The 19852-nt window shown below is 40.0% G+C and overlaps 1 protein-coding gene across 1 annotated transcript in view; it reads right to left on the bottom strand.

The window, feature by feature from the left end:
• LOC150086170 (zinc transporter ZIP3-like) overlaps positions 1 to 8512 on the bottom strand; it is a 50297-nt gene extending 41785 nt beyond the window's left edge. Inside the window, exon 1 of the mRNA XM_090373757.1 lies at positions 7113 to 8512. Within this exon, the coding sequence (XP_090229883.1) occupies positions 7113 to 7988 (876 nt within the window). The 5' untranslated portion in view covers positions 7989 to 8512. The remainder of the gene's footprint in view (positions 1 to 7112) is intronic.
• Between the last annotated feature and the right edge of the window lie 11340 nt (positions 8513 to 19852).

Genomic DNA, 19852 nt, shown 5'->3' with positions numbered 1-19852 from the left:
TATTCCTAGAGACAGGGCAGTGCCATTTTTGCAAATGTGATGTTGTTTGTTGTTGTTGTTTATTTGGTTTTTAGGAGCATTAGCAACTAAGGCCATATTGCTCCGGGATATGCGGTGGTCATTCCCTGACCTTTCCGCATCCTCCGTATTTGGTGGTGACGGGCTCGAACCCCGGTCTAATCAAGAAGCGTATGCTACGCACCGCTGGCAAATGTGATGTACAGGGCTGTTAAAATTAAAGTATCGCTATGTAGAGGGCTCTGGAGCGGGGTCTAAGGCTCGTACTGAAGAGAAATTTGGACAACAGGTACAATAAATAATGCGCTCGCCATTTATTGGGAAAAAAAAAATAGTTACAAAATTTGTCACTATATGGCGCTGTGGCTCAATACAAATCACTTGAACAGCGCTACAATTATTCAATGTGTTCTCCATTTTGGTAAACAATAGTTTCCATTCGAAGAACAGATTTTCTACAGCAGAACGTAACAAGTCAACTGAAATAGTCAGCACATGACGTCTAATGCTGTCCTTCGGATCTGCCAGAGTTTGACATCCTTCCCGATACATTAGTGAAAAGCCCATTAAAGTTCCTCGCGTCATCGACGGGACCCGAACCCGAACCTTTTCCGCCCGGTGTGGGGAGGACGGTAACAATACCACTGTACTACTCGCACAGACTGATTTACGTGTACAGTGTAAAGTAAAGTGTGTTAGTTGTCTGACAGCACCAGGGGGTTCCCCCCCATCTCCACGTCCTTCCTGATACACCTGGTTCTTCAAAAAAACCCCACAACCTGAAATCGCATGAGGTGAGGTCCGGTGATCGGGGTGGCCAAGATGTCTGGAAACAACGGCGATGACTCGTTCGTCTGTAAAGTGTTGCCTTAGCAATCTTTGGACAGAACGGTGGATGTGGGGTGACGTACATGAATATGGCATCCTGAAGGCACCAACGTTGTGCAGTTCTGGTATTGCGAAATTTGCCAACATTTCATGATATCGCTGTCCAGTGACAGAACAGGTGCGGGATCCAATAGGTGTTACCTGTTCAAAAAAAAAACATGGCCCAGTCATGAATGTGGCCGTAAATCCACACTACACTGTCACTTTTGGAGAATGCAACGGGACCTCTTGGATAACTCGAGGGTTTTCTGTTGCTCAAATGCGACAGTTGTGCGTATTCACTTGTCCATTTAAGCAGAAGTGGGCTTCATCACTCCAAAGGATGTTCCATGGCCAAGTGATATCCACTGTCATTCGCGCCAGAAACTGAAGTGCGTATGTGAAACGAATATCTGCATCACCATGCTTTAGCTGCTGTAGCATGTGCACCTTGTAAGGATAGTACCCAACACCTGACGCATTACTAGCCTTACAGTGGAATACGGCATGTCCACTTCACGAGAAACAGCTGGCACCCTTGCGCTACCACATGGAGATTGATTTGATAAATCCACGACAGCCATAGCCACATCTTCAACACTAGAGAAGTCCACTCGTTTTCGACCTCTGCCTGGTTGAACACAAAGATGTCCTGTCGCTTCAAACTTTGCAATCATTTTGCGGACAGCACAAACTGTCATAAATAGGTCCACGCCTTATGCACTTCTGACTCCGGAATTCTCTGATAGCCGCAGCTGCATTGTTGCTGTTCTGATAGTACAGCTTCCCTAATAGCCCTTTTCCTGCAACGTTGTTGGCATTGCTGCTGTAGTGCAGGCAAACATCTACTGTATGATTTTGAAGAGACTGCTTTGCTTTTATATAGTACTGTAGAGCTGAGTAGTGGCGCTGTGGCAATAACTTACAATTATGCAAAGAACGTAAGTTATTTGCATAATCGTAACTAAGATAGTTACGCGCCATACAGTGACACAGCGCTATAGAGTGACAAATTTTGTAACTAATTTTTTTCCAATGAATGGCGAGCGCATTCTTTATTGTAGCTGTTCTCCAAATTTCTCTTCAGTACGAGCCTTAGAACTCGCTCCAGCGCCCTCTACACAGGGACACTTTAATTTTAACAACCCTGTATTTTAGTTCTGTAGAAACATGCTAACATTTGTTATTAAGAGAATAGATGGCTAATGAGCAAAACTATTTGTGACAAGTCAGCTTACTGGTTATTAGGATGCATTCTTGAGCATCGCGTTTCAGAATGAGTGTTAAATTTTTGTCTGGGGCGATGACCTAGATAGCAACCTGTGGGGGAAATGTTCAATAACAGTTCTTGGCTGGCACTGCAGGAATTGGCTGTGACTTCGCGCGGCAGTTCTATAGCCTTGCAACTCAAGTATTGTGCCGCATTGAAATACTTGACCATAAAAATGAAAATAAAATGTTACCCGGTTAAAATTAAAGCGAATAGGTACCGTTAACTAGGGTAGCGTCGCTAGATTAGTTTTTAAGTTAGACATTCTCGAAAATCACACTAGTATGACTGCACTAATTAGTAATTTAAATTACTAATTAAGGCACTCAAAACCGGCCAAACCTTGTGCGCACGTCCTGTTTTATAATGTCTTTTTTACTGTTGTAAATTCGCTCATCAGGAGGAATAATATACAACTAAGAGACGCGTGCTGATATACTATCCAAACAAGCTGTCCTTTCTTTTTTTTACTCGTATGCATACGAAATGATCACGTTTTGCAAGTCTTTGCAAAACGTGACGTCAGAGAGTTCTGGTACATTAGCAATGTTCTTAATTTGACATGTGGTGTACGTTGTCGATTGTTGATACACTGCAGTTACTTTAATTAGGACCATGGAGTTTTGGACTATATGTAACAATCGATGCAAAAATATATAAATCGGACAGATCGCATGGTGTTTGACATTGTTAGGAAAGCGTTGTAAAGTCTTCTGACCCAAGTAGCACTCAGATATGTTTATCAGCGTTAAGTAAGGGATGGGATCTTACGGGCTTCGGAGGAAGTATGGTTGATTTTTTTCATCACCGATGGAAAAGTGCGCATATGGAGGAAACCGGACAAAACACAAGTTCCACTCCTGGGAACAATTCTCATGAAACGTAGACGGATTTTCATGAAATTTTATATTAGTTCATATAGAAAGATTTGTTGAGCCATCCGAAATGATAAGTACCGACAGTATAAATTGCTGGAGGAAGTGTATTGAAATGGGGAACGTTTTCATGACATATCCTAGGTCCCCTGATTTCGGATCAGGGATCAGCTACATCCGGAAACACTTCATGTTTACCTTTACGGACAGGGCTATTTTCATGATGAAATGCATCTGTTTACCATGCTAAATATGTGAAATAGCGGTTTGAGGAACACAAGGAAGACTTCAAGCAGCTGTCCTGGCCAATATAATGTAGGATCTGAACCCCACTAATTATATGGGAGATGAATTGGAAAGCCACGTTCTTTAGCATAATCCTCTGTACACGTCAGTCCAAGAATTAAGAACAGCTTCGTTACATGAATGGTTCTTCTGGAGACTCTTTGGCACTGTGCTGGTGATTGATAGGGTTATCTGAATGATCATTACTTATTCAATATGTCACATTCCTTTGACTTCCTGTCTCGGGTCTGTGTATTGCCTGATCTTTCCTTCATAGGCTTTCTGGAGGTCCAATATTTCTCTTGTCACTTTTCAACTCCTTGGTAACTCCATGCCACATAGTGTCGGAGGAGTAATTAGAACTAACGGCGGTTCGACAGCCCATGGTCATGGTCCTAATAAAGTGACCAGACAGTGTGACTATTCTCTGTCTAGTATAGACATTTATGACTGTTCACTAACTTATTTTTCACTGCGTGGCTGAGTTAGTCGGTCTCAGGCGTAGATAGCAAGGTTTCCCTCGAAGAAATTATGATTTTTCATACAGCAAACAGGCAAATCGACCAGAGAACACACGCAATATTATAATATCATAATTTGGGTTTTTTTTTTTTTTTTTTTGGTTCACCAACTTATTCTTCCAGCAAAACAGGCAAATCGACCAGAGAACACACGCAATTTACAGACACAAATACGGGTGACCGTAATATAATAATTTAAATGTTCACTATCTTATGGTCCAGCCTGTATGCTTAAGTATTATTATAATAAAAAAAAACTTTTTATTCTTTATGGAATGTTTTTCTGCCCCGTAGCGGGTCTCCTACCAAATGCATTGGGCGATTGGTTGTGTCCGGTTACTGTTATTATTATTATTACTGTTGGTCGAGGAAATATCTCACTGCCCTTCAGATCATAGATCACGGCTTTCTAGAGTTCAACGTAAGTGTTCTCTGGAAAGCCTGTTGCTTCTAGATTCTTATGGAAGCTCTTTGGCACTATGTCGGTGGTTGGCACGGTGATCGGGATGATCATTACTTATTCAAAATGCCACATTTCTTTGTCTTCCTGTCTTGGGTCTGTATACTTCCTGATCGTTCCCTCGTAGATTTTCTGGAGGTTGCTAGTGTTGGTCACCGCTGTGTCGATTAGGTAAGTAGCAACTTCTTGTCGATGGGGATTATGTCTGGTCTGTTGTGCGGGATTGTCTTGTCTGTTATTGTGGCACTGTCCCAATATCATTTGTGTGTAGGGTCTAGTACGGCTTGAGGTTCGTACTTGTAATGCGGTATACTTTCTTTGATCAATTGGTATTTTTGTGCTAGCTTTTTATTATCTTAGCAACCTTGTCGTGTCTGTCAGTGTACTCCGTCTGGGTGATCACCAGGCATCCCGCGGTGATGTGCTGGATTGTTTCTGGCGCCGGGTAGCATCATTGACGTGTCATCTGTTGCTTCGGGGTTCTTGGCGATGTATTTCCTGATGTTGATTACCCGGTCTTGGATGGCGAGCATGAATCCTTCAATCTCAGAGAAGAGCTTCCTGCTTGTGATCCCTGCATTCGAAGCCGTCCTATCTATGCAGTCTTGATGGAGGTGATTGTAGTGTCTGCCATGGAGTGCCTTCTTCGCCCATCTTTGTCTGTGTTTCTTCTATCTGTGTGAACGGGGGTCTCTTTGTTAAGGTTGAGCTGTGTGTGCCGTTTGTGTATCTTTCTGATGGCTTGGTAGATTGGCTCTGTGTTTTATTGTTATTATTATTATTATCATTATTATTATTTCTCCCTGATTGGGGTTTCCGCCTCATGTCGGGTACTGCTATCAAGTACACAGGGCAGTTGTCGTTATGTCTGGTGTTACTATTATTATTATTGTTTATGGTAATCGCGACAACAGTTCCTAATATACCAACATTAAAGTCAAGAATAATTGAAGCAATCTCCTATTTCACGTGAAATACCGAGCAATGAACGGCTGGTGATCGAGTGCAGATTTGACATCCTCAAAGCTACAAGAGGGAGCACAAATTTACTAATGTGGATAAAAACTTTTTGAGGTATTTTTAATTGTGAAAACAGTTAATGTAATATGCATTTGTTCAAAAGTTATGGAAATTTCTAATAATAAATGTTTTTTTTTTTTTTTTTCCCTCGGAAATCCTGTATATAAAAGTAATTGTCTTCATTCACTGCTACACATGCAGTATTTCCAAACGTAATATCCACTTCACTTTTTGTAATTAATAAATTGTGTATTCACTATATTTTCTGTAATATAGTACTATGTAATTAAAAGTGCGTGAAATGCAATATGTTTCAGTCTATCTCATTTAATAAATTAAACAATCGTGGTATACTGTCAACACTTACGTAATGAAAGTGTCCAGATGGCAGTTTACTCTTTGAACAAGACAACGCCCGGTATCATAAGGCCCGCATTGTGCAGGAATAGTTCGAGGATCATGTCCCAGCATTTTGTGTGCTCTCCTGGCCGCCAAATTACCCTGAAGTCAGTCCCATCGAACATTTGTGGGATGCGGTGGAGCGCAGCATTCACCAATCTACGCAGTGCTTTGCGCCGTTCTCGAACTCCAGGACGTCCCTCAGTCCAGTTGGTCCAGGATACCTGAGGACACTTTCTGCGGTCTCGTGGCGTCAATTCCATGCCGGTGCAAGCGGTTATTAGGGCGAAAGGTGGCACAACACGCTATTAGGTGGGTGGTCATAAGCGTTCACTTATGATTCACTTTTTTCCAACAATAAATAGCAAATATTAGTAAAGTAAATGCCTGTTATTTTTGCTTATATTAACATATGTTTATTATGCTAATGCAAACTTGTACCTCTTGGAAGACGGTTCAGAATCTCTATAAGCATCGAAGCCTGCGGTGTCGGTTTACCTTAATGTGAATCTACTGCCCATCGCCATGAAAAGAAAATATTGTGGCGGATATATATTCGGATATATCTACCTCTAACATATTATATTTATTGAATTGTGCAATAAAGATGTATAAATTAAGACATATGCATTTTTACAATGCTTGAATCTTTAGATGTGTATGTTTTTTTTTTTTTGTTTTGTTTTTTTGGTTGTTTTGAAATCTAAAATTCAATTTTAAAAAATCAAAAATTGAATTTTAGATTTTTTACTTTCTGATATAAATATCCTATCGCAACGTTTATGGAGATATTCAAGGATCCCTATTATGGGGTCCTTGAATATCTGCGTAAACGTTAGGGAGAGCATCCTTGGACCGAAAAATGTTGAGAAACGTTGCTAAAGGGTCCTTGAGCCGGAAAAGGTTGAGAAATGTAAAATTGCCAATGGATTGCAAGAGCTCATAACTGGATTTAGCAGTTTATATGGCGGGAAACTACGAGGGTGATTGAAGGTCCGACCGAGTCCGTGCTGCTAGAGGCTGTCATATACATGTGTGAGCCAGTTATTAGATTTTGGATGGACTTTACTCAGCCTGTGTTACGCCATTTAAGTGTGATCAGGTTGGCCTCAGCGAACCAGATTGATTGACAGCACGTTTAACAGGAAATATCTTGAAATTCAGCATCTGACTAGATGACAGAAATAAATTCTCTTGCTTTCAATAAATTCTTGCATCCCATGTTAAAGGAAAAATGTTTTTTTATCACTTCATACTTTAAAGAAAACAGAAAAAGCAAACATTTGAGCTCGTAGACTCGAGATTCAAGTTAAAAATGTTATCATTACTCTCATGTACTCTACATTGAACCATTAAAAATATCTGAAAAAAAGAAGGAAAAAAAAAAAAACTCTCACCTGACCAAACGGGATCATCAAGGAAAATATCGCAGCAAACCGGATAACTGCAGAAGTTGGCAACTGAAGTCGAGAGACGCTCACTCCCATAGCAAATGCCACGAGAAGCTCATGGACGCCTACACCCACTAATAAGTTTAAGAGGACTGAAACATTTGTCTGGAGCCCTAAGGCAAGTCCCTCAAACAGCGAATGTACACCTAACGAGAGAACCAACAGTAAAAATCTAACACCTGTCTCTTTACGCATTAGATGGCCTATGTCCGAGTGACTATGTCCCCCATGACTGTGCCCGTGGCTATCAGTGTCCTCTGAATGTTTATCAGCTGTTAAATCCTTCACTGTTTGGTTGTTTGGCGAACGGACAATTACTTCGTTATCAGAGGAGCTGTCATCACTAGCATCAAGCTCATTTTTCAAGGTTTCATTTGACTTTTCTTCGGCGGGTTCGTCAGACTTAATGGGACTATGGGTACCCGATTTTTCTTGGTATTCCAGAGCCGCTTGTTCGATGAATAGTGCTAGAAGAAAACCCAAGAAAATTACGCATTCAGTAACAGGAAAGGATGTGTGGATGTGTTTCAACCGTAGGATAGTTTCAAACAGGTCTCTGACCTCGGGCATAAGGCCAACAAAAAAGGTAGCTAAAAACACTCCTCCTGATATGCAGTTGGCTAGACTGAGCGCAAGCATGTATCGCGAGTTGTCGAAAGTATCAGGTCGTCTCACTACCCACCAGTAAGGCAACAAAAATATCATCAACATACTCACAAACAACCCGACCAAGGACAACAACTGAACTGTTAGAATCTCCATATTGGACACGTCAACTACTTCAAATCCATTATGGTTTACACGATGTTGTGGTAGCTTCATTTGTTCCTATCACCCGCATTTAACCAATACCACCTGTTTCCTCGCATTAGCAGGTGTGTTCTTTCCCAACGCTATCACTGTCACACTAGTCAAAGAAGATAAAGTAACTCACACAAAACTTAATAAGTCATCGATGTCAACAAACACAACCCACAGACTCTTGCCTGTAATAAGATCTTGAAAATCTAGTAGACTGCAGTCTTCCTTGACCTTTGTACTGAATTTTGTAGTCTTAAACTGACACCACGTCTCGATATTGTGCACCCATATGAACAAACACCTCACATGTCTTCTAGGTGAACTCCAATAACATGCCACACTGATTTAGCGTTTACTACCTGCATACCGGTGCTTTCCCTTTTCCTGTTGTCTGCTGCCGGCGATTTGTACGGGAAAGTCATTCTCACTCATCTGTACAATTCTCATAAGGACTTATTACATCTAAGTCATGGGTTAAAGACTTTGATGGTTAAATTATCCTCTCGACTTGGATGGTGAGCTATCCTGTAAAACTACTTTTATTGCTCTTGTCGACTAAAGAAAGCGAATACAGGCTGTTGCTCGTAACCGAGACGGTCGTACCACGTGCGCTAGCTCATCCGTGTCACCGTGAACTGTTTGGTTACTGGGTTGGAGAGTTTTACCTGTAGTTCGATGTGTATGGAGAACCTGTAGCATGTACCTGTCAGTCGACAGATCAGGTCATAGTGTAGGTCGGGAGTAGCAAACCCATGGGACGAGTTGTTTAATGAAACATGGAAAGAGAAACTCGTTTCTGTGTAGCATTTTACTTCTAAATACGATCAGCGAAAAACAAATAAAGAGATTTCATTCTCTTTTTGTGTTCGCCATACATAGCATACCAACTCAATAGGGATGCATAAATATGAGGACCGGCAGGCAACATGTTATTTTATTTAACGGTTTTAGTTATAAATTCTTAATTATTAAAAACATTTAAAGTAAGGTGTCCATTAATTCAATGATGATTTAGCTAAAACAGAATGATATGCATAAGCACCTGTTGTCTTCACCATGTCCGTCTGTTTGTCCGCCCACATGTGTAAACTGCTCCCAGTGGACGAATTTTCATGAAATTTTATATTTAGTTCACATAGAAAGGTTTGTAGGGCCATCCAAAGTTTCATTACAATTGGACACTTAGAAATCCAGCAATTATTTCTTTTTTCGGTACAATTTGTATGGAAAAATTATAGATTTTTCCATACACAGTCCGGGCATGCTTCGCGTGTACTGTTATATAAGACTCGTGAACGTGGTGTCGCTTGTGAAGAGATAGTTAGATATACAGAGATAAGAAATTTCAATAAAAAAAGTATACGTGAGACGAGAAATAAATATACAATTATATTAAACTGAACGGCGAAGTTTCGAGAACGTAAAACTATAGATCTAATATAGTTTGGGAAAGAACGCTACGTGGTTGTTTTCCATTAAGTTTATTTATATATTAAAACCACTCTTATACCATATGAAAATTAATAGTTTATTAGGCTGTTCGCCTACATTACTATACATTAGGGTGACGTAAGGGTATCTTACCGATACCCATCATCAGACCAAGCTGCCGACAGCCTCTTCCTGCTGATGCTCCAGAAACCTGATGTAAAGTAATGTAGGCGAACAGCCTAATAAACTATATTATTAATTTTCACGTGGTATAAGAGCAGTTTGAATATAATAATAAACTTAATGTGAAACTATAGAGTTTTATTAAGTGTTCTATAAAGTACTCCAAGTACTACCTGCAAAATTATATAATTATGTTCTGTAAAGTTATAATCTTAGTAATTAATTGATGAGAAGATAATTATTTACTTCTCACTACAATTAATCAGAGAAAAAAAAATCAATTAATTTTAAGAAGAAAATAGAATGTGCCTGAAATGTAAGGCACTGTGTACAGTGCCTAACTTGTCATGGAAGTGTGTTATCAGACGTTCAGACATACTTAATAAGAAAAAATTCAATCGATATCACATTTTCAGCTACAATTAATCAGAGAAAAAAAAATCAATTAATTTTAAGAAGAAAATAGAATGTGCCTGAAATGTAAGGCACTGTGTACAGTGCCTAACTTGTCATGGAAGTGTGTTATCAGACGTTCAGACATACTTAATAAGAAAAAATTCAATCGATATCACATTTTCAGCATTATGTTTTGTTGGTGTCTGAAAAGTTTTTAAGATCAATTATAGTTACCCCTCCCCATCCACAAAATCTGTTCATATAAATGAGTGGATCCCAAAGTGGACGATATCGCCTTCTGGGGGCGGTGGAATTACTTAGGGAGTCTCTAAGAGGAAAGAGGGGAGATGAGGAGATGGGCCTCCGAACTGGTTGATCGCTTATTTACGATTGACCACCTTCCTCAATTATTGGTAATAGATATTGATTTTCCTACACATTAGTTACCGTACATTAGATGAAAGTTTGTGCATGTTTGGTAAGTACCTGTATATAAATGTTTAATGCTGGTTTTAGCGTGATCATCTAACTTCTCTCCAAGCAAAGAAATCGACTCCAGTTTACTAAACATGGCAATTTGAGACTCCTGCTAAGTGACTTTAAACCAGACATTGGGAAACTGGTCATCACTTCATCAAGCCCATCGCATTAAGAATTTTTTTAACAGTGAAGTAGTTATTAAATGTAGTATCTAAGTCTCTTGCTAAATGACTATCAGACTTTGAAATGCTGGTATCATTAGATGAAGTTCATCAATTTTGTTGAATTAATTAAACTAAAAAGTTTTAATTGGATTTTGAATAAATGTGCAATTAATTGTTACTATTTTGAATTTGATTGTATTATTATCTTCTTTAGTGGGTCGTACAAACCGCTAGTCTGAATAATGCTTTTTATAGGGTAGCAGTGGTTGCTAATGATTGTCTTCTGCTAAAAACATTAGAACTGATAGGCATACTGGTTTTCAAGAAAAAAAGTTTCATTTTTCAGGCGCGAAGTCTGGTATTGCAGACCTCATGGTCCTTAAGTTATCATATAGGCTGCAACTATAGGAATGTGTGGCTCCCATCTTCTTGCCTATCGCATAAGCTTTTGCTTATGCGATAGGCAATGTGATGGAGCCCTGAGGAATGCAATCCCATTTTTTCTATTCTTTCTCTTGAAGAAATGTGACTTCTGGAATGAAGAGTTGGCCTGTAATTGAGGCGTCCCATCTGGTTTGCCAAACATTAATGGGTTCATTCCATATGACCTTCTTCTCTCTTTTCACTTCATTTTTTATTTTTAGTCTAATTCCTAGAAATTCTGTGAGCATTCTTTTCTTGAGTCGATAGCATAATCCTCTGTAGGTCAGCTGAGATCCAAAGCATAGTCTCGGCTATAACCTGTAGCGCTGCGGAAGAAACGCTTCTACACACTTGGCAGATGGAGCATACACCTTTTTAGGAAGATGAGTTTCCCTTGGAATTTTTTGTTACTGGTTCTCTGGGACCATTTGGAATGACATTCTGGAACCATATGGAAACACTAGCAAAATAACGAGACAAGAAACTGGAACCAAACTCGTTCTAACACATTCAGTGATCCTTCGGGTCTGAGAGAAGTTCCAAACTTAGTATATATCAGCAATCAGAGCCAGCTTCAGAATGCCACGTCGATTTGTTGACATGCGAATACGACTAAATTATATAACATTTAATGAGTAGTAACATCGCTTATAAATACAAATCAGTTAAACAAAATAAATATAAACTAGAAATAAATACAAAATTTATTTACTTTTATTATTTTCGGCTTTACTATTGTAGCGCCATGGCTCAGTGGCACCATAATTATAGCCATATACTACTGACTTTATTTGGATTATTGTATAAAAATGAACACTAATTATACCACGAAACTAAATGCTTCGTGGAGTTGCCTGAAGAAGCAATGCCATTAGGTTCCCTATCATTATTTGATTACATTTGTTGTGGACGTAGCATTTTGATAGTTTAGTGTTAAGCTCCAAAGCAACTAAGACTATGAGGCGTCATTATATTATGTAAGTATATCTGTAAGTGCGTATATTTTTCGGTTGGCTTGTTGTTTGCTGGACGAAAAAGCCGTATTTACGGGAGAAACACCATGCAACCCTCACCTGAGACCGACCAACTCAGCCATGTTTTAAAAATGCCCATAAAAACCCCTCGGTTTTTATTTCACACGTACAGTGCGTGTTCACTTTCTTAGGAAAAATATAATATCCAGTCAAAACATTATGACCGCTTACCTAATAGTGGGTATTCCTTCTCTTTCGGCCAGTACCACGGCCACACGGTGAGGCATGGACTCTATAATGCTTCTGAACGTTGTAGGAGGTATGTTGTATCATGATATTGTAATTGTGTCCCATGTACCTGCGATAGTCCGTGGTGGTGGATACAAACATTGGATCTGCCGATCCACGTAATCCCAGAGATGTTCTGTGGAGTTCATATCCTGCAAGTTCGGCGGCCAAGGTAACACCTGAAAGTCGCTTTCCTGTCCTCTCCGCAGTTTGTCTACCGTCCACACGGTATAACAGGAACGTGATTCATCGGAAGAAGCAACTTTTTTCCAGTCTTCAGTGGTCCAATGACACCGTTCAGATATAAACTTTATGCGTTGTTCGTGATGGATGGCCGGGTGCCTATTCAGGGGCCCAGACGAGTTGCAGGTAAGGAACCGCAACTTAAAGCGGGATTTACGCAGTTGGATAGCCTCGGAAGATTCTTTCCAGCAAACACCATCCAGCTATTCAACAACCTCTATATCAACCCTGAAAAGCTCTGCACTTGCAAATCCTACAGAAAGGAAGTTCTCGAAAACTCCTACTTGCAAATACAGATGTAAGGAAACAGTTTCAGCACCTTGTTCTGCCATGCACGAGCCACTGGGCTTTAGGAAGCCCAACCTCATCAAGAAATAGATGTCAGGTTTCTCCTAGACATCTAATTCTAATCCCCACAGAAGAACCCGAATGCTGGAAATAGTAAATTTCAAATTTTTTTATTTTGCATTGCATTGCATTATATTGTATCGCAGTCATACCTGTTGTCACGTTGTTTCATATGCTGTACGCTGTTTGGCTGTAAATATTTGTCTTTATGTAAATATGATGAAACTCCCACTTCTGTGTGTTTAAGCAGAAGGTATGCTTCAAATGTTACGGTATTAAGTTCTTACCAGTTTATACTAGTTAAGTAGCAAAAGCCTTAGCGGATAATTAATAACTGAAGTATTTTATATTCCAGATAAGATGCACTTATAAATCAGATAACATGTTTTTCATGTATTTTATAATTGTATTACATTTCGTAACATAGTTGTATATGTATCATCACCCAATGGCTGTAACCGGGTGTTCTCCTAAGAGAAATAAACTGATGATAATAATAATAATAATAATACGGAGGAGGGTTCTTGGATTGTGGTTCTGAAGACATTGCTCGTCATCTCCTGGTTAAAATCCATGGTCAGCCGTTCCATCATTTTCGGCTCGTACAAGGACAGCCTACGTTTACCATGACCGTCGATGACGCATGTGCGCCTGCCACTGGCCTGGCTACTGCTATTCTGTCAGTAGTTTTGAACTGCTACTCACTGCTTGAACTCACTGCTACTTCCAAGTCTTCTCTTGTATGCCCTTGTCAACATCGACTAGTTGTGTGACATATATAGGATCTCTCTCTGCCCGACTGACATAAGTTTGTGTGTGTGTGTGTGTGTGTGTGTGTGTGTGTGTGTCTCTTACGCAAGGCGGCCCCTAAACGTTAGTTTATCTCCGCCATTGTTCTCTGTGATTATATACAAGACTCTATACAAATGACATAAGTTAAAGCGTCTGAGAATATAATGGCCATCATGCTATACGTCTCATAGTGGTGCATATGACCTGAGTTCTCCTACATGATCCACGGTCGCTGCCGCTGCGTCTCCTTGTGGCGCAATGGGAATCATATCCAGGTGCGTTACTTCCGTACTACTCAGTCGTCATCCTTGTGGTGCATGATACTCTTACCTCTGTGTTTCCTTGTGGCGCAGTAGGCTTCTATCTTCTCAATCCAGCTGGGACATTGATTGTCTTCTCTCATGATCAGAATACTCTAAGGGATGAAGTACCTCTGTCTCAGCTAGTTTTCTTTTCTTCCAGCTGCTGTGCAGAAGCTACCTGCCACCTACCAAGCAAAATAAACTTATTTCGCTTTCAGGGAAGAGGATTTTAATTCATATATCTTGTGCGTGCTGTTTTTTTTTTTCTTTTTTTTTTTTTTTTCCCTCTCTTTATTTTCAATCCCATGGATGAAAACATACCTAGCTCTCAGAACTCTGAGTCTGAGACTATAGACTCAGATGCGAGTGCTAAATCTGCACCAGAACTCCCGTCTAAGAGAGCCAGGAAAAAACGTACCATGATTATGTCTGATTCAGACAATGAATTCCCAGTTAAATCAGCTTCTCAGCGCTTTTCAAAGCAAGCTGGAAAAGAGGGCCCAAAACGGACTGACGTAGATGCTGGGGAGCAGATAGCTAAGACAGCAAATGTAAAAACTGTTGGTAAAAAAGAAAAAAGGAATTGCTAGAATCTAGCTTCGCCAAAATTGGAAACTCAAAATCTGAGGGAACTAATAAAAATGTGGGCAAAGCGTACCCTAAGACCGTGATCAAAAAATGTGATCAGATCTCCAATCTCCAACATTGAAATCAGATCTCCAATCTCCAACATTGAAATCAGATCTCCAATCTCCAATACTGAAAATAAAAACTCTCTTACATCGGATACCAGTGAAGTAAAGGTATACAAAAATCCTGATGCACAGGATACCTCAAACTTAAGTTCTCTGAGCAATCAAGAAATTGTACATGAATACTCTGATGTAGATAAAAATCTTGAAAAGGAACAAGCTTTGCCCAAGTCTGATTTGACACAAAACACTTCTTTTGTGGAAGGATTTGATTTTTCTGAACCTCTCGACCCAACAAGGGTATATAATACAATTACAAAAATTAAAAGATCTCTAGGGGAATATTTAGCAGCCGAATCGAGTAAGGTAACAAAGGTTGCCTCTAATTGTATCCAGGGTTTATGGTCAGATTTTGAGGCTGTAACTACTGCACTAATAATTGAGAACGAGCGTTTAAAAGTCAAGGCAGAGGAATTGCAAATAAGAGCAAACCTTTTTGAAAACCTTTTTAAAGAAGATCCTAAAGTTACGTCTTATGCGGACGTTGTTAGAGAACACACTGGAACTTGGGCACAACGTCCGGCTGATCGGACTATCCCCTCAGGAGTTATTACTAAAGAACACAAAAGTGTATCTGAATCCAGAACTACAGAATATGATAAACCCAGGAACAAAAGTGTAGTTAGTAGTGATCCTAACAATATAATAATATTAAAGCCTTCACCTGACAGTTCAATATCCAGTGGTCAGGACATAAAAAACAAGGTCACAGCCACAATAAGGAAAGAGCACAGAAATATCAAGATTAAAAACATTAGATTGTTAAGAAACAATGGTGTTCTAGTCGAAACGACGAACTCTACAGATGCAAAAACCATTTGCAATTCCACAACGCTGACCGGTGTTGGTCTGGCTATGGATAAACCCCGTTTGCAACGCCCCACGGTTATGATATACAATATCCCCAAGGATTATTCCAAAGAGGACATTGTAGAGGATCTCTACATTAAAAACTTGAAAGACTTTGGCTTTAGCTTTGAAGAGGTGAGGCAAGGAATCACTTTCAGGTTCAGTTCTGGTGCAGGAAATCGTGTTACTAACTGGGTCATTGGATTAGCTCCAAAAATATACAAATACATAATGCAAAATGACCGTATTTTTCTGGCGTTCTCCTCACACAGGTTTCGTCATTTTACAGTTGTTTCTAAATGTTTTCGCTGTCTGGGGTATGGACATTCAGCGCAGAACTGTTCGCACAAAACAGTCTCGTGTGGCCATTGTGCCAATGGAGGCCACGTCTTCTCGGAATGCACGCACAAAGAGGAGCCAGCAAAATGTGTCAACTGTAAGAGGAGAAATCGAGATTTTCAACATTCTGTTCGTGATAGCTGCTGTCCCGAATACATAAGAGCGGCGGAATTGACAGAAAAGAGAACACAATATGAATAATACGGCTAATCCAAATCCTCTTTTGAGTGTAAATTATTCTTACCAGGGCATTAAAATCCTGCAAATTAACGGCCAAAGAGCTAGAGCAGCTATGGACGAGATAAGGGTGGCAGCGTTTGAGAATAAAATGGATATTATTTGTATTCAGGAACCTTATTGCTCTGCACAAATTGGTGGTAGAGCATTTAAGCTAATGGGCTTCTCAACTTCTGCAAGAATTGTGCATTCGCTTGACAGTTCGCCCAAGACAGCTATCGTCATTTTGAATAACGATTTGGTGGTCACCTCTATTTCTGGTGAATGTTCTCAGAACGCAGTCTGTGTGCTTGTCTCCTCGAAATTTATAAATTTCTACATCGTTTCTCTCTATTGCCCGCCTTCAGAAGACTTCCAATTGGCTCTGCACAATATAGATAGATTATGTACAAAGTTTGCCTCGAAAAACTTGATAATTTCTGGTGATGTAAATGCAAAATCCAATATGTGGCATAGCGGGTTTACTGACCCTCGTGGTTCGGCCCTGGAAGATGTTATTCTTGCTCATGGACTTACTGTTCAAATTTGCCTAATAAACCCTACACTTTTTCGACCGTCAACGGTGAAAGCAACATTGATATTACTCTTACCTCTGTCAAAATTGATTGTTGTATCTCTCATTGGGATGTTGTCCCAGAGTTAATCAACAGTGACCACCGTGCCTTAGTTTATGGTCTTCTTCCTGGGCAGCGAGTCGATGACCTTCAACTTACTGATCTTAGGAGATTTTCCATTAAGACTATTAAATGGAACAAATTTAAAGATTTCCTCTCTGCTGTCTTTACGACAGAAATGATCGAATCCCTTAATATATTAATGGCTGTGGAGATTGTTGATTTTGTTCAAACCCAGTTGTATCTGGCCACGGATTATGCAGCGAAGAAAAAACACAACAAGACAACTCCTGTCTCTTGGTGGAACTCAGATCTTGCAAATTTAAGATCGCAAGTTCAGAAAGCAAGGAAGGAATATCAAAAACACAGACATCTGTCTCAACAGGATGTTCAAGCATACAAGGATTCTTATAGAGATCTTCGAAGGAGATACCAGAAAGAAATAGCTAATGCTAAAATAGATTGTTGGCAAAGATTTGTCAAACAGGTTGGAAATTCAGAACCGTGGGAATTAGTTTACTAAATCTCCAGAAACAAATTAATCTGTGGAGAAGTGTACAATACAGTAAGAATAAACGGAGCAGAATCTGAGGACTGGAGCTCCACGGTACATGCTATAGTGTCAAGTCTGTTCCCTAAAGATATTCCAGAGTTGGATACATTGGAGCAAGGCCAGATACGTCTTGAAAACAGTATGTATACGGGTTCAACTGATATTGAGTGTTTTAATCTGTTGGAGTTGGGTTCTGCCATAGCTAGACTAAACAGCAAAAAATACCCCGGAATTGACCTTGTGGAGAATCTTGTTATCGTCAAGTTTTTCAACTTATACCCACAAGTACTGCTAAATCTCTTGAACAAATGCCTCCTGGAAGGATACTTTCCAAATCAGTGGAAATTGGCATTGCTCAAGATTCTTCACAAGACAGGGAAAAACACATCCGATCCCCGTGCTTACAGGCCAATTTCCTTACTTGAAAATCTGGGAAAGTTATTCGAACATCTTCTGGCTCCCAGAATACTAAAGAAATTTGAGGAAAACCAACTATGCTCAAACTGTCAGTTTGGCTTCAAAAAAGGGAGGTCCACCGACGATGCTATTCTTACGTTGACGAACTTTATCCAGAATTCATCTTCTAAATATGTTTTGGCAATTTTTGTGGACTTTGAGGGCGCTTTCGACTCCCTCTGGTGGGAGAGTGCCCTCAGGTCTTTAAGACTGGCTAAATGTGATAATTATGTGTACAGGGTACTGAGATCATACTTTAATGAGAGGTACATCATGGTCAAGGCAAAGCATCTGTCTTACAAGGCCCAGGTTTCGAGGGATGCCCCCAGGGGTCGGTGTTGGGGCCTCTCCTCTGGAATGCCGTACTAGATCAGTGGCTCACGAAAACACACGAGGATTCTCTAAAGGTGGCCTACGCTGATGATCTCGTTATTGCCATAGAAGGAAGGTCACGTAAGGTATTAGAGGACAAAATTCAACCCATCTTAGATGATTTGGTGGCATGGGCTGACATCAACAAGCTCAAGATATCTCCGAGTAAAACAAATTTCATGACATTTAAAAACCACTTTAATTATGGAAGACCACCAAGAATTCAACTGAATGGTTTACCGATACCTTATGTTTCTCAAAACAAATATCTTGGCATAATTCTCGATGATAAATTAATCTTTCTCCCTCATGTCACCAAACTGAAGGAAAAAATGAGAAAGTTTACTGCTTCGGTCATAAAAATCTCCAAAAGAGACTGGGGTTTGAATAAAAATACCATGAAACTATATTATAAAGCAATATTTCTGCCTATAGTATCGTACGGAGCAGGTATTTGGCATCAGAACGTCGTTAAGGTGAAAATTAAAAATAAGCTACTATCAATTCAAAGAACAATGCTTCTGGCACTAAACAATGCCCCTCGTACAGTATCAAACAATGCCCTCCAAATCCTTGGAGGAGAACTGCCTTTAGATTTATTTATCTTATACCGTGGCATGATTTATAAACATAAGAAAGGACTGCAGGTATCTATTATGGGAATTACAACCGACCCAGTTAGTCACTTAAAGACAGTACGGAAAAGATTATGGAGTGAAATGGTTAGTATTTGGCAAAGTAGATGGAATGAGTCTGTGCACGGTGAAGTCACAAAGAAGTATATTGAAAATGTTGAGTTTGCTTCTACTCAACCTTCTGTTTCGTGGTTTGCACCAAGCATGTTTACGACGTATTTATTAACAGGCCATGGATCTCTGAGGGCCAAACTATTCGACAGAGGTTTGGAGCCGGACCCTTTTTGCACCTGTGGTCAAATGGAAGACTGGATCCATGTCTTACTGTTTTGTCCGCAATATACAGACCATCGAGTATTGCTACTTAATCAGGTTCCAGGTCTAGCTGAGGACAATGTGAAAATACTAGTTGAGAACAAAACAAACTTTGAGACTTTCCAGACCTTTGCAGAATCGGTCTTTAAGAAAAGACTTCAACTGAGAACTCAAATACAAAATCGAATATAAATCTGATAGCTGAGGAGTTAATATATATGTTTGTATTCCATTAAATATAAATAGGATGATTTGTAAGATATGTAAATTGAATTGTATTGCTAGGATTTAGAGTTAAAATTCTATTATCTTTTGTACAAATGTAAATATTTACTTCGCTAAGTTTATTGGAGTTTCCAAACTGGCTTGTATCTGCTGAGGCTTGGTTTTTTTTTTTTTTTTTTTTTTGCTGGTTTCCAGGTTTGGGCAACCTGGAGACGGGATTGTTGGCACCCACCGGTATTGCACTATCTCCGGTGGGTGCGGGATTTGTGCCCAAGGCACCAAAGGTAATAGTAGACCCAGACAGGCTGCTTGTGCCTGGGGGCAGGCAGCGGCTGCTTAGGTGTTGGCTGCCCCCTGGTGGCAAGGTGGACGTACACAAGCGATAAAAAGCTTTGCAGAGTTTCTGCACCAACACAGACGTGCAAGGTGGAGATGGGCTAAGGCCTAGGAGCCACCCTTGATACAGGTAAAACACACACATGTCTCAGCGTTGTTGCATCTCCTTATGGTGCAT

This window comes from Mastigoproctus giganteus, chromosome 5 (assembly GCF_048544385.1).
Source record: "Mastigoproctus giganteus isolate SK-2022 chromosome 5, ASM4854438v1, whole genome shotgun sequence".
NCBI lineage: Eukaryota > Metazoa > Arthropoda > Arachnida > Uropygi > Thelyphonidae > Mastigoproctus > Mastigoproctus giganteus.
The sequence above is the reverse complement of the archived record's forward strand: the minus strand, read 5'-3'. Positions and strand labels throughout refer to the sequence as shown.